Source organism: Lagenorhynchus albirostris, chromosome 2, assembly GCF_949774975.1.
Source record: "Lagenorhynchus albirostris chromosome 2, mLagAlb1.1, whole genome shotgun sequence".
NCBI classification, from domain to species: Eukaryota; Metazoa; Chordata; class Mammalia; order Artiodactyla; family Delphinidae; genus Lagenorhynchus; species Lagenorhynchus albirostris.
The window spans coordinates 105,811,007-105,827,264 of record NC_083096.1 but is presented as its reverse complement, the minus strand read 5'-3'; the positions used below and the strand labels follow the sequence as shown (position 1 = coordinate 105,827,264).

Genomic DNA, 16,258 nt, shown 5'->3' with positions numbered 1-16,258 from the left:
CCTTTATATTGAAAACTCTAAGAAATACTGATTTGGTTAATCCAAGGAGTCCTGTAATTTGTATCTGTCAAGATTTGATCAAGTTTGGTTTGAGTTAGAAGCAAAGGACCTGATGTTTACTATTGAGCCATTCTCTCCTTACTTTTACTCCTGCACTCCTCCATCTCCCCAATATATTTTTTTAAAAAATAAATTTATTTATTTATTTTTGGCTGCGTTGGGTCTTCATCGCTGCATGTGGGCTTTCTCTAGCTGTGGCGAGCAAGGGCTCTATAGGCATGCGGGCTTCAGCAGTTGTGGCGCGTAGGCTCAGTAGTTGTGGCTCACGGGCTCTAGAGCGCAGGCTCAGTAGTTGTGGCGCACTGGCTTAGTTGTTCCGCGGCATGTGGTCTCTTCCCCGACCAGGGCTCGAACCCGTGTCCCCTGCATTGGCAGGCGGATTCTTAACCACTGTGCCACAGGGAAGTCCCCCAATATATCTTTTGTATGGTGTATAGATGCAGGAAAGAACATCATGTTTTATGCCATGACAACCTCTCTTAACACTGGTTGAAATGATTATTCCTAGGTTAGCTCCAGATAAGATGAAAAAATTCACCCAAGGACCAGGACTCCATAAATTAACTCCTAATTTCTTTGCATATATAGGATAGTTATACTTTTTGTTTGATTTTTCACTCCACGTCCTTAGATTTTTAATATGTTGCAAAACAAAAATACATATTAAGTCTGAAAATTACTACAAACAATTATAACTGGAAGAAATAGTTAAAGTAGCCACTGAAGAGATGAATGGGAAGAAAATGAAGGAAAACTGCCTCTCTATCCTTTACCAGGCCCTCAAAAGAAAGTACTGATACAACTGAAGTAAGTTAGGTTATGACTTACCCTATCATAATTTAAAAAAAAAAAAAAGAATGAATATACCTTTCTCTCCTGAGGCAGATGGCACATTTTTTTTACTTAACAGACTGATTACCATGGCCTCTTATTGGCATTAATTTAGATAAAAGTTTAAAATTCCAAAATCAAGTATACCAGTAATATATGACATTCATTACATCTGGAAAAATTGGATAACTGCAAGAAAATTAGTGTTGGAATTGGCAGAAGAGGGTTCATCATAGAAGTCAAAGGTTAATAAATGATTTCAGTAACAAAAGGAGAGTAACTGCCACTACCTAGAGTTGGGGGAAGATTAGTGGACGAGAGGTCCGGAAGCTGGATTCGGTCCTGGCTCTACTGTTAACTAGTCTCTCAAATCCAAGCAAGTCTCTTAACTCCCTGGAGTTCCATTTCCTCACCTGTGAAATGAGGACGTTGAATGAGATCAGCTTAGGGCTCTTTCCAGCTCAAACATTCTAAGATTGTCTGAGGAACAATAACCTTGGCTCACAGGACAGTCAGTCTCCACATGAGCCACACTGACCAGAGAGCCAGTCTCTTCTCTGGCTAGGTTGAGCCTATCTGTTGACTGGCAGTGGAATAAACAGAGGAGTCAGGGTCTCCCCATGCCAAGCCAAAGCTGGGGTAGGTGCTGAGTGCAGACACACACACCATGTCCAAGCTATTTCTACCATCCAAAGTACAACTCAAATTGCAAAATTATCACTTGAAAGTCCTTTTGAAATTTCATGTTCAAATTCTTTCAACATTCACTGTTAAGTGTCCATCTCTATAAGAACAGATTTAGATGAATCTGTTCTGACAAGATTCTGACAAGAATCATGTCTGGAAAGTGAAGGGTAGCTATTGCAATGGATTATCATTGGGGGAATCTGTGGAATCTCTCTCGGGGTAACTTCAAAAATGGAAGATTTTCTTCAATTTAGGGTCTTTCTTAGAGATGGAGAGAGATTTAACACTTTCTTGAATGACCTTTTCAGACTTCTCTCTTCTGGTTCTTTTGTTCATGAGGGAGGGAGAAGTTCTCCTACTTCTAGACAAGACTCAGATGAGGCCAGAGAGACCACGGCTCTGGTTAGCTCAGTTGTATGGAGGTGCTCACTCATAGCCCAAGGGCTTGGATTTTATCCTTCTGTGGACCAGGCCATCCGGGCCTGCAGCTTAGCCAGAGAAAAGTCATAATCACCTTGCCAGTGAAACTCTGCTAAGAGGAGATGGAAGGAAGGGTGGGAAAGATCACCACGAATGCTCCAGCCGAGAAAACAGGGCCTCCCAACGCCCACAGACTCACCAACAAAACAAATAAAAGAGTTCGGGGTCATACTACATCCCATTTTGTTGAGAACTGACACTTGGCTTTGTTCAGACCCTCCTCACTTTCCTAGAAGTCTTAAGACTAATTTTAAGGTAACACCCAGCAAGGCTCTGGCAAAGGGAAAGCTTTGTACTGGAGAACACTCACGGAGTTGTAGTAAACCACACCGTAAGGGACTGATCGCCGGTGCCGAGTCCCACAGCCATTCAGGGGAGACTCCAAAATGAAGTGGGTGCCATTCATCTTGGCCTTGCATGTGGGATCCAACAGGGTGAGCTCCATCCCAGAGTAGCCTCTGGCCTGAAACAACAACGACCGAAGACATGAAGGGGGGCCCACAGGCCATTCTACAGCATGCAGTTAACACATTTTGCCTGGTCTTCCAAGTTGCAAGTCCAGGCCTTCCAAGTTGCTGGAGGCCTGCACTTCCCCTCCCCCCTTACCTCCTTTCAGCCTACCATCTCTCAACAGCCCCAGAATTGTGTTTGTTGGCCTTGGAAATTCAATAGCAAAATATTGACACACAAGGATCTGGAACCCCCCTCACTGAGAACAACAGGAACCGGGTGAGAATCACAGCCAAGGGGAAGTGAGCCCATCCAACTGAGAAAACAGTATCAAATCTCTGGAGTTCAAAAGTGAAAGAGCTGGAAATAACCAACACAGGCTGAGGCAAGATGGGGAGGGAGGTAGCCTTCCCTTCTCTCCTTTAAGAAACTGCACCCACCTGAAACGAATCCTTTTCTATAGCCACAGTCATCTTTTCATTGTCACATTTGACTGACAGGGCAACATCCATGCTCCCCTGCACCTCCTCGGCCTCTCTGGGACCAGGAAACAGTTGTATGCTGGGGATGACAGGGTCCTTTGGCCGAGGGATCCCATCTTCTCCCCCTTCCTTCCAGCCTCTCCTGGAGATATCGGGGAAGGGAAAGGGGAAACCTCCGTTTTGGCCTCCCCTTCCCCGGATGCGGGGGTTGTCCAGGGCAGGCAGGTTGCCAGGGTCCAGCAGGATCCGTAGCTCAGGAGGGATGGTATGGACTTCCTCATCTCTCATCTCCTCTGCTGGTAAGAGAAGAAGGCAAAACATCATCAGTGTTTGCTGCCAGGCCACAATCATATCATTAGAGGCAAGAACAGGAGAAATTAGCAAAGAATGGGCATGTGTAAAATTACTCTTAACAAGCAATGTATAAAAGAGATGAGGAGCCTGGAAGCCTGAATTCTAGTGCTGATGTTCTTTCTAACTGGTTGAATGGCTTTGGGTAAGTGGTCTACCTCTCTGTGCCTCAGTTTCCCAATTTTTAAGATTAAGAGGTTGGATTAGATCAGTGGTTCTCAACTTTGGCTGCACATTAAAATCACTGTGGGAGCTTAAAAAAGAAAATCCCTAAGCTCAGGCTGCATCCCAGGCCAATTAAAAACTGAACTCTCTTTAAATCATTATGTTTTAAAGCTCCCCATGTGATTCCAATGTGGAGCCAAGATTAAGAACCACTGGATTAGATGATTTCTAAGGCCCTTCAAGCTATACAAATCTACTATTTGAATAAGTTATGTGGGACAATATTATTCCATTCAAATGCCAATGAAATACTTTCCTTGAATCTAGAGATTCTTTAGAACAGTTTCTCTAAAGATTTCTTGAAACAGTATTGGTATTTTGAAATGATTTTGCGACCTCCTTTTTTTTTTTTTTTGCGGTACGCGGGCCTCTCACCGCTGTGGCCTCTCCCGTTGCGGAGCACAGGCTCCGAATGCGCAGGCTCAGCGGCCATGGCTCACGGGCCCAGCCGCTCCGCGGCACGTGGGATCCTCCTGGACCGGGGCACGAACCCACGTCCCCTGCATCGGCAGGCGGACTCCCAACCACTGCGCCACCAGGGAAGCCCTGCTATCTCCTTTTTGAGCGCTAAATTCTAACACGTATCTGGGTACCCTGGCCTTTTAGAACCTAGTCCCAAAGGAAGAAAGAAAAAGCTGCTTAGGCACAGTTATTCCTTCAAAGGGAGAGACATATTTCCATACAATCCATACTCATTATTCCGTCATATTTTCAACAATTTAAAGAAAAAAATATTTTCCCAGTATTCTCTACATCTACTATCCAAAGCCAACCGACGTATGCTTGAGGTCAATCCATCTCTGTGGGAGTTGGGAATGAGGATGACAGTGGATGTTGGCTCTCCTTAGATACTATTTTTTTGAAAAGGATGGCACAGTGTATGGGTCCAAAAGAAGCCAGAGGTTTGGAGGTTTTTAATTTGTACTTTGATTTTAAAAAACCCCTTCACAACCACCCTTCGAGGTGGGCCTATTGTTTCCCTCATATGACTGAGAAGGAATCTGAGGTTCAGAGGTTAAGCAACTTCCAAACAGTGAACAAATGGCAGGGCTGGGACTTGAACCTGTACTCCTAACCTTCATTCTACCGGCACTGCACTCAGTAGTGGTACTGTGTGGTAAGCAAGAGGTCTGGGGATCAGAAAACCTGGGTTTCAAGTCTTACTACCGATCAGATTCTGGAGAACCTTAAGAACTTGTTAAGCCTCTGCTTTCTCCTCCATCAAAGTGGGATAATAACTCCCGCATTCCCTCTGGATGAGTATGCGAAAGCACGAGTACTCATGACTATTTTCCTATAAGATCCAGCCTGAACTAAGACTTCTCTCCTGCAGGCCCAGCCCCTCTGTGTATCAGCCAAAAGTGATCATTAGGTACCTCTGAGAAAAGAACCCAGGATAATTTATCCTTAATATAAGCACAGCAAAAGTGATCTATAACTAAGTTTTCCAACACGCAATCAACTCTGTTACAAAAAAATCTATATTAAAGATAATTTCCCCAAAATAATCTAGCACAATTCTATATAACTTTAAGCTTTATAGTGAAAAGTAGTGAATGAATCATTAAAATTTGCAACAGAAAAACAGCACCATATAAGCTGAAATGAGAGTTCCTCATTGGAAAACTCATTTGGGGGATATTTTTTATACAAAAAAAAAAAAAATCATACTTACCATTGTTTTCAAGCCGAAGATGAAATCTATTAGCCACAGGAGCCACTGTGTATGATGTTACTGGACTACAGCCATTGTCCAAAGCCCACTTGACCAGACTCTCTTGGGTTGAAGGAATGTCATCTCTTATTGATTTGGTCATTATCATGGATCTTTCACTTTCCTTCCCAAAGCCAATACTGTTAGGAGCCTGAAGACAATAGTAAAATTTCACTCATGAGTGTATGAAATTAAACAGTGCCTTAATATCTGAAACAAATAGATTCTCTATTGTGTATGAAAGAACTATTTACTCTTTTGATCCCTACTTTCCTTGGGCTGAGAATACTGATGTGAAAATCTGTTAACAGCAGATTAAGAAACTCATGCTGACTGGTTATACCATTTGGGTTGCTTATGTTGATACAAATGGTATAATCATTTTTGTCATTGGTTGATAAACTATCATAAGCATACCTAGTATGTCACTACAGAGCTAATGTTTAAATTTTATTAACACACACACCAAATATGATACCAAACTTTTCCTTATTTTTATTTAAAATTATATATAAAGTATACAGGTGTACATGTTATATTTTCCCCAAATCCTATACCCTAGAGTTAAATGAAAGAAGGCACAACTTAGTTACTTCACTGTGGAGACTATCCCACCTTTGTAAACTACTGAATTCCACACGGTCAAACAGTCAATGTTCATACTTCATTTATAATTTATGATCAATTTAGGAAGCCTGTAATTGTATACATCTGCCAATTCTATTAACAGAATATGCTCAGATTTTATCGTTTAAAATATTAATTAAGTTACCATCCCTCTAAGTACATATATATATATATATATATATACACATATATATTTTAAACATCTTTATTGGAGTATAATTGCTTCACAGTGTTGTGTTAGTTTCTGCTTTATAACAAAGTGAATCAGCTATACTTATACATGTATCCCCATATCTCCATCCTCTTGCGTCTCCCTCCCACCCTCCCTATCCCACCCCTCTAGGGGGTCACAAAACACCGAGCTGATCTCCCTGTGCTATGTGGCTGCTTCTCACTAGCTATCTATCTTACATTTGGTAGTGTATATATGTCCATGCCACTCTCTCACTTCCTCCCAGCTTACCCTTCCCCCCATCCCGTGTCCTCAAGTCAATTCTCTACATCTGTGTCTTTATTCCTGTCCTGTCCCTAGGTTCTTCATAACCTTTTTTAGATTCCATATATATGTGTTAGCATACGGTATTTGTTTTTCTCTTTCTGACTTACTTCACTCTGTATGACAGACTCTAGGTCCATCCATCTCACTACAAATAACTCAATTTCATTTCTTTTTATGGCTGAGTAATATTCCATTGTGTATAATACCAATATTTTTATCCGGCAGTACAAGTAACTGTTAAAATTAACTTTCACTTGGTAATCAGTTACAAACTTAAAACTGAATGACAGAAATCTTTCCAGGAAAGGATATAAAAGGACTCTGAGTAACAAGGACATGGAAGGTAAATTTCACATCACCTTCTGATCCTACAGCAGTGATCTTCTCAGACGGTGAGGGAGCTGAATGCTGCAGGGGGCACCCCAAAGCGAAGTCACCACATTTTCAACAACTGCTCCAACAGGGCTGGAAGGCCCTTCCAGCAGGCAGATTATGCCATCTCATGCCATATAAAAATCACTTTAATTTCCATGCCCAATTATTTTCTTCTGCATACATGCAGCATTTTTCCTAAATTCCCCATTTGTTTCCCATTCTGTTTGCCCCTAACATGACTAAATATTAATCCTTTCCCACTGTAAAACCATAGAAGATTCACAGCCTCTAAGTTCTCTTGGCCTCTCTGGTTGTGAGATATTGGCTGAGGACACACATTTTCAATTCAAAGCTTAAAGGATCTCACCCAGTATATTCTTCTACTACCCAAAGTGCTTATCTGAGGAAAAACAGCCAGACTGGCCAGTCACAGTGATGCATGCAAGGGCCACAGAGAGCTTTAACCAAGTTCTGTAGCCATTTGCAAAAAATCCCTCAGTTTCACAGGTTTGGATTATTCTATTCTTACTGGGATTCAGAGAAAACTCCTTCAGAGAAAATTCCTTAGGGAAAGGGAAAGAAGAAACGAAGGGAGAGAGGGAGAGAGGGAGGAAGGAAGGAAAGAAGGAAACTAAAATGAAGTAAAGAAGGATCCAATTTGTTCTTAGAACTTCTTATTCACTGAGTCAATAGCATTTTCTTCAGCACAGCTTCTTCCAGCCTTTCAAGGTAGCCTGTTGTTTTGACTGGCTGGAGTTGCAACATTGGCCTAAACAATACCGCTTGGCCTCATCTGCACTAGTCTTTCATGTTGTTGGACAGCTGAGAAAATACTGTATTTCCAGAATACTATCATCATAACTGCCACCTATCCTTTTTGTAACAATATGGAATGACTTGTTTACACCTTTCCACATTAACTCTAGGAGCTGTCAGTAAAATTCATACTCATTACACCTCGTGACTTACAAGGCTAGAAATCTACCTACGCATTTGTAAAGCAGCAAGGTTTGGGACAATGGCAGGCAAGTTGGTTCCCGGCAATGAGTGAATTCCTCATCCTGTATTTCTGGGAGTCCCCAGGCTTTTTCAAGGCCTCAGTATAGCTACTTCCTATGCGAGTATTCAAGGAGGTCTCAAATACCACCGCCATTTCCCACTCGTATCTTCACAAAGGCCGATGAGCTAAGTAGAGTCTGAGTGGCTTCCCCTCTCTCCCACCACCCAACACACCTGCATCAAAACTGCTGATGTCTGGGAGGGGGCATCTGGGGGACGGGTTAGGCAGAGAGTTGTGCATATTCCCACTGGGATTAAAAAATGTCTTTTCTAAGAATAAACTCACTATTTCCAAACTTGAAGCCCTGAGGCCATATGAAATAATACAACAGGAAATTTCTAACAAGTTATCTCCATCTATTCTTTTATGTGTTGGAGGTTCTTCCAAAATGTGATTATGCATGGTCCATAAGGGCCCTGAATTAAAAGCCAGAGCTGGGCATGGCGATGTAATGTGGACACTTGTAGTAGTCCCATCTGGCTCCAGCACACAACCCTTTGTGTCTCTTAGGACCATCCTGTCTTTTGGAGGGTGCATTCTACCCAGGTCCCATTCCTGACACACATATACACACACGCGCGCGCGCCTATGTTTTGTTTTGGTTTGGTTTTTTAATTGGGGTATAGTTGCTTTACCATGTTGTGTTAGTTTCTGCTGTACAACGAAGTGAATCAGCTACATGTATACATATATCCCCTCCCTCTTGGACCTCCCTCCCACCCCCCCATCCCACCCATATAGGTCATCACAGAGCACCAAGCTGAGCTCCCTGTGCTGTACAGCAGGTTCCCACTAGCATCTGTTTCACACATGGCAGCGCACATACGTCAATCCCAATCTCCCAATTCGCCCCACCCCACCCCCGCCCGGTGTCCACACATCCGTTCTCTATGTCTGCATGCTCTTCTTTAAATTTACCCCATCAAGTTCCATACAATTCTTTTAGTGGACATTTGTCCTTGTCTTCACTTTGTTAATTGCTCCTACAGACAAACTTTTAAAGAGTTGTTAATAGAAGGAAGATGAACCCTCCTTTTTATGGCAGGCACTGTGCTAAGAGCTTTACATGTGTTATTTAATTCTCCTCCAAAATATAAGGACTGGGCATTACTATTCCTTTCTAGAGAAGGGGAACCTGAGGCTCACAGAAGCTACGTAGTACATGTAGCTGAGAACTCACCATGTGCAGGCAGTATGCTGAGTGCTTTAGATGAAATACCCAGGACACACTTAACAAATACTTGTTGAATGAATGAATGGACTCTGCTAAACCTCACAAGAACTCTCTAGGTGAGTATTATCATCGTACCCATTTCACAGGAAAGGAAACAGACCCAGAATTTAATGAGACTGCCCAGTATCAACTGGGAGTAATGGCAATTGGAAATGGGATTTGAATCCAGCCCTTTCTGGCCCCAAAGCCAGGATTCTTTCCACTCCACCCTTTTATTAGCAGCCTTTTATTAGCAGGTAACTATTCCTCCCAGCACAGTCAGAATTCACATCTGAGACAGCAGTTAAAAAATCACAAAGCATGAAACTGGTTGGGAGAATAAAAAAGAACATCATGAAACATTACCTAATTGTTTAGCAATGTTGTCATGCATTGTCCAAAATTGGCCTGGAACAGGAGTACGGCCAAGGAGAGCAATATAAACAGATCTTGCACTGGGATGAGCAATCTCATTTCTAGCCTTTCTGATTCATATGAGAAGTGGGGATGTTCAAAGTGAACTCCAGGACGGCCATGGACCAGGCACACATACTCAGGGAGAGAAAGAGCCATTGAAGGGTCAGGGCCAAAAGAACATTTACACAAGAACTCCAGCAGGGAATTAAAATGTACCGTATGTTTTTGCCTTTCAAAGCATGATTCCCTTTCCTGTTTTTGTTATTCTGAAATTAAAAACATTTGGTTGGTGTGCCAGGCAGCAAAGGCCGCAGACACCCCTGGTCACCAACACCCCTCAGGCCATGCCAGGGAAGACAATCAAAGCAGCTCTGACTTCAGAAAATCACTGCTGGGCTCTGTGCTCAATACCAAATTAATGTATCACCATTACACATGACGGCTCACTGGGATCCTCTCAAAGTTAAAAAAAAAAAAAAACAACAACCCCACAGGAACCAGAAATGATTACTTTAAAATTATGATGTGTGTGCTCATGGCTTTGCCCGATGCCCCTGGCAAATGCTTGTACATGACGCTGCCCAGGGGACCGTTGGCTCTGTCACTGCATTATCACACGGAAGGTGCCATGAATGAATAATACCAACGCCAAAGGTATCCCTCTCCCCAAATAGTGAAAACGTAAAACCCACTCCAGTTGATTCAATGCAGGTACTGAAAGAGGAATTGGCCACGGTTTTTATAAAAGAAAATGCACAAAAATTTGAGCCCACGAAAGAGATGCTAAAGAGGTGATTATCTTCTTAAAAATGAGGAGGGGCAATTCTTCTTTAACTTTCAATATAATTTGCTCCAATGTTCTGTCAAAGAGTTATCTCCCTAAAGACTTGAAAAAGATTTATTTTACCAAATTTCAACATTCATCTTTTCAGGAAACTAGCTACTGTTTGCCTGTCATGCCACCCAGCTAAACTTCTTAAGTATATTTCCTTCATGAAATATAATGCTTAGGAAACAGGCTGGGGGATGCTTTTCCAGCATCCTCTCACTAACCTCTCCATGGCTATAATGCTTTTATCAGTGTTTCACCCTTAGAAGCAAGCAAAAAAGACATGCCAATACCAAGTATTTATCTCAAAAAGAAAAATGGGCTGGAGTCAGCTGATTTCCCACAGCTTCCTTCAGTACCCAACCCCAAAGTGAGAGCTGAAATTTAGGACCATGACACTGAGGCCCCTACAGGGCTCTCAGCCATGAAAGGCTTGTGTTCATTATTTTATACTTACTAAGTCTGGGAAGCACACTAATACATTCCAGGAATTTCACAAATGAGGCAAGTGGGGTCCAGAGAGGTTAAGGAGCTTGCCCAAGGTCAGAGTTTGTAAATGGCAGAGTCTGAACTTAAATCTGGGTCTGTACTGACCCCAAAGACCATGTTTTTAACTACCACCCCGCCCGCCCGTGTCAGGAGAAGCCAAGGAGCAGCCTCTTTTATAAAGTGAAAAATAACAGAGAGAAACCTCACAAAAATACAAACACAGCTTAAATTACCACCATTCATCAAAACAAAGAAACGCTTAACTAACTTACGATAACTTTCAGGTTTCCCTTAATATCAAAAGATTTGATCACCCAGTTGACAGACTTTTTGCACTTCAAGATCAGGATGAGATCTTTGACCACCTCAGGATCCTTTCGAGAAGGTCTTATGTCAATTATGATATCCACCTGGAAAGCACTGTGAATGGAAAACAAAGGCAGAGTTAGGACCCAAATGCCAGAAAGTTGCAACTATCTTCCCCTCTTCCAAGTCTTCATGTTTCCAGCGTCTGGCCAGTTGATTAAAAAGCTGGAGTTGATCCCAGGCAAATGACATGTGCAAAACAGATTGTTAGTGCACACATAACAAAATGGTTTTACATAACAATAGAAAAATATGCCTGTGGACAATTAGCCACTAAACTTTTTCTCTTTGTTGAAAAAAGAAAAAAAAGGTGGTTACTTAATGCAGCCACTTTTTTTGTTTTTAACATCTTCATTGAAGTATAATTGCTTTACAGTGGTGTGTTAGTTTCTGCTGTATAACAAAGTGAATCAGCTATACGTATACATAGATCCCCATATCCCCTCCCTCTTGTGTCTCCCTCCCACCCTCCCTATCCCACCCCTCCAGGTGGACGCAAAGCAGAGCTGATCTCTCTGTGATCTCCCTGTATGATGCGGCAGCCACTGTTTGAAATGGACGTGAACAAACCCGGAGAGTTTACTTCTGAAGCAGAACTGCTGCTTTTTCAGCCTCCAGCACCTTTGATGTGTAACATTCTAAACTGCTATATGCTCAAAATCCTTCAGAGCAGTAGTGGGCGGCAGTTTGGTGAGTGGGATGACAGGGTGGATGGAAGAGGGAGGCAGTAAAGCAGTGAGGAAGCTTCAGAATAAAATAAGAGGCAGAAGGCTAGAGAATTTCTTGACTTATATAAGGTGTGCTTAAGCCATTAACATTTGTCACAAAATCCTATCTGCATTTACTTTCCCAAACTTCTGGATATACAGTTATTAAAATAAAAAAACAGATGGTCAACCAAGTGATTACTGGAAAATTAATGAATACAATCCAAACTTCTAAGAATCCAGTATAAAAGAGAATTTTTACCAAACAATAACATCTCTGTCATTCTGGATTTAGGGGAAAGTCTTTATTTCCATCTTGGTTTTACACACTTGTAAACCGTAAAATGAATGATATACAGTACTCAAATGAAGCCTCAGGCTTATATCTAAGCACATATGCCAGATCGCTTCTATTCCCATTCCCTTTTAATTTTCCACAAATTCTTTACATGGAACAGAATTCCATTTCCAACCCTACCAAAACCGATTGGTAGTTTAATCACTTTTGAAATCAAAGTTTCATTAGAATTTTAACTGTGAAATCCTTCTATAATATAAATTTACATTTTAACTCACTAGTCCCCATGAAATGCAGGTGAAAGTGGGAGAAAGGCCTACACTCTCCCTTTTCTTTCTTTCTTTCTTAAATTCCACAATCATTCTTGATAGAGTTAAATTTCCAGTCCTGGGGCAGGACGGTGGGGGTGAGAGAGAGAGAGGTAAGTGGTATCTAATGGCTCTTTGGTGTGTCACCATGAAGGGCCACTCCTCTGATACACACACACACACACACACACATTCACACACAGATTTAAACAGTTATGAGTGCAAAAGTGCTCTGAGGACACTATAAACAGGAATCTGTTAAAAAACATAATATTAAAAAAAACCACATAATATTGTCAAAATAATAATTATGTCAACAAGGCACATTTTGTAATTTTCTTAACAGGGATAACCTCAGTCAAAGGAGATAATAATGGAGTAAGAGTGACTATTCTATAACTAGTACAGTCCACCCTCTGTATCTGCAGGTTCCACATCTGAAGATTCAACCAACCACGGATGGAAAATATTGGGGAAAAAAAAAATTCCAGGAAGTTCCAGAAAGTAAAACTTGAATTTGCCACATGCAGGCAACTATTTACATTGTATTTACAACTATTTACATATTGTATTAGGTATGATAAGTAATCTAGAGACGATTTAAAGTATACAGGAGAATGTGCATAGGTTATATGCAAATACTATGCCATTTTATATAAAGGATTTGAGCATCTATGGGTTTTGGTATCCGAGGGAGATCTGAAACCAACCTCCCACAGACACCAATGGACGACTATACCAAGAAGTTCAAATTAGGCTTCAGAACTCATCTGGGATATATGGGATCTAGAGACAGATGCAGAAAATAAAATATGACACTGGTACCTTTACTCCCTTCTTCAAAGCTTCTGTGAATCTCACCCAAAGCATCAGTGGCTTCCTCCCCCTCACACGAGGGAGGGCTAAGCCTCTCCCTGTCTCAAGTCAGAATCATATCAAGTCATATCAGATCTTTGTTTTCATCTCTTAGTTCAGAAAACACACACAACACACACACACTCACACTCACACTCACCTGTAGGGGTTAGAGTTGGGGGTGATTAGCTCAATGATGTGTACTTCCTTATCTCGGGGCTGGCTGGATATCACACACCCTTCTGCAGCTTTGGGCTGAAGGTACCCGGCAAGGTAATTGAGGGAGAGAAAATTCTTCCCTATGTTGCACGTGGGAGGGAACACTTGATCTGAAAGTAAAAAAACACATTGAACTACATGGTAACCAGACTCAAAGGAGAGAAGATAACAGTGACACTGGGCAAGTGCAGGACACAGGAAATCACAAGCTTGTGTCCTGAAATGCTTCCTCTATGGTCACCAGTGGCCTCCTACTGACCAACTTTAGTGGCCTCTTTTGGTCTAAATTCTCTCCTTTCCTGTTCTCTTTGATTCTGCTTTGTCCTCACCCATTTCCTCTGACCTACCTTTCAGCCTCTCACTAGTTCCTCGTCTGCTCATCCTTTAAACACCAGTGGTCCTCAATCTTTGGTGCATATCAGAATCCACCTGTTTGGACCCCACCCCAGAGAGTCTGATTCAGAAGATCTAGGTGGGACCTAGGACGCTTTCTTTTTGAAAAGCTCCATAGTTAATCCTGATATAAACCAAGACTAAGAATCTCAGTTCCTTCCTCAACTCTCTTTTTATTTCGTTTTCTTCCTAGATGATCTCAATCACTCCCACGGCTTCAATTTATACCTAGATCATGACTCCTGAGCTGCAGACCTGCATTGTCATCTGCCTACCAAGCACCTTCCACCCAAAAATCCAATAGATATTTTAGTCAGCATACTCAACACTGAATCCAATGACCTATCCTATCCCCAAACATGCTCCTCTTTGGATATTTGCTACTTCAATTAATAGAAGAACCAGCAACCTAACTAATTCTCTGGCGCACGGTGTAGAATTAATCATTCCTTCATATTTATCCCTCAAAGCAATACTCTAAAAGCTGAAGGTAACAGTTTGAGGGAAACAGTGAGGGCAGACCTCTACTCTTTCCCATAATCCTGACACAGACAGCGAATGTTTACATGGCACTTTACAGTTTATAAGGTGCTTTCATAAACATTATCTGATTGTGCTGAGGGCTGTTCATCACCTCCACCAGGGAAAGTGATGCAATTACTAACAGTCTGAAGATACTCCCCCAACGGCACATGATGCTTACACAGCACCATGGCTGATGGGATTTCCATTTAGTGGTTTAAATGTTTAAACAGGACTTGAAACTGCTGGCAGTGTGACAGCTGGGACCAGTGTCAAGGAAGTTCTAGGTGTAGCAAGCTTTATTCAGAAGGGGTAATTAATCAGAGCCCTGGCACTCTAATGAAACAGACTTCTGCCTTTTTCATTTAATGGACAGCATGCCAGGGTTCAGATTCATAGGCAAGTCTCACTTAGGAGTGAGGAATCAGCCCGGGAGTTCCCAAGATTGGGTTGACAGTGCCCTCCCCTGCCTGCCCAACTGTGCAACCTCCCCTCTACTGAAGCTCACAACATACATTGTGGCATCCTGGCTCCGTGCACCATGGCACCCCCAGTGCCACCCCTAGAACAGAGGGGACCAGAGGAGTTCACGAGGCCCCTGCTTGGAGGCTCGCTTCAAGAAAGCGTTGGCTCTGTATTCTGTATTCTTCCCTAAAGACCCCCTCAGAGAGAAGAGGCCAGGGCTCTGCCGAGTCAGGCCGCCGGAGCAGCCTCCCCTCCACATCTGCTGAGGGTTTTGCCAGATGAGCAGATGAGGAACGCACACCCTGCAGCTGCAGCCCTGCGGATGCCTCCCCCAGATCACAGGACAGAAGATGATATTGGGGTGGCAAGGCTGAAACTTAATCAAGAATCAGAGGGTGGAGGTATGGGCCCGGGACGGGTCAGTCTGGAACTCAAGAGACTAGGACCCTCCTGGGACTCTGGCCCGTATACCCAGTTCACAGGTGTGCCTGGGGTGCATCTGGCACATAATAGAGTGGGCACATGGCATAGGTTTCCTGAATTAACAATGGTGTGAGATTTGAGACAAATAACAAAACACTCACCCACATTGTGACCCTCTAAAACCACCAGGAAAGGCTTAATCGTTTAAAAGTTGATGTTGTTAAGGGCTTAAGTCCCAGTTGCCATTGTCACTAAGGTGAATAAGCTGATCACTTTTTGTTGTGCGTGCATGCATGTGTGTGGTTTTTTTCTCCCCCCAAATGACCTTCCGCATGCCTGGCATCAAAACTTACACCAACTGCCAAGCAGAAAGGAAACCACAAAGGGGAATCCCCGGGTAGAAACCTGGCAAGTTTGGGGGAGGGGGGAAGTCACATGCTTATTTGTATTTTAGGAAAGCATTGACAAACCACTTTGAGAGCTAGAATAATATACTCTAAGAACCTGGGAGGTAATGTAAACACCTCATGCTGCCGTTATAGAAACTGAGGCTCCGGTGGTAGGTAAATCAGAGTGTTGCTTGAAGCCTCACAGGTAATGAGACCAGCTGGGATAAGAACCGAAAGCCCTCAGTTCTTCCACTCTAAGCATATAGGTTAGAGCAGTAGTTCTCAAACGTTAGCAAGCAACAGAATCGCCTAGAGTGCTTGCTAAAACACAGATGGCTGGACCCCAGGGTTTTCAATTCACTTGGTCTGGGGTGGGTCCAAGAACCAGCATTTCTATAAGTTCCCAGGTGATAAGGATGCTGCTGGGGTGGGGACCACACTTTGAGAACCACTGGGGAAAGAACAAGAGGAGGCTCATGGCCTAGGATTCCCGCCTCAGTTGGGTAGAGACAGGTCAGGTTCTG

The 16,258-nt window shown here is 42.7% G+C and overlaps 1 protein-coding gene across 11 annotated transcripts in view; it reads right to left on the bottom strand.

Moving 5' to 3' along the window:
- TGFBR3 (transforming growth factor beta receptor 3) overlaps window positions 1-16,258 on the bottom strand; it is a 206,494-nt gene that overhangs the window by 33,799 nt on the left and 156,437 nt on the right. For 8 of the 11 annotated variants that reach the window (XM_060139580.1, XM_060139579.1, XM_060139577.1 and 5 more), the window contains 5 exons: window positions 13,484-13,652; window positions 11,062-11,209; window positions 5,242-5,431; window positions 2,949-3,286; window positions 2,369-2,521 (listed from right to left, as the gene is read on the bottom strand). In XM_060139580.1, the coding sequence (XP_059995563.1) occupies window positions 2,369-2,521; window positions 2,949-3,286; window positions 5,242-5,431; window positions 11,062-11,209; window positions 13,484-13,652 (998 nt within the window). The remainder of the gene's footprint in view (window positions 1-2,368; window positions 2,522-2,948; window positions 3,287-5,241; window positions 5,432-11,061; window positions 11,210-13,483; window positions 13,653-16,258) is intronic. The other 3 variants (XM_060139581.1, XM_060139584.1, XM_060139585.1) reach the window with 1 other exon arrangement.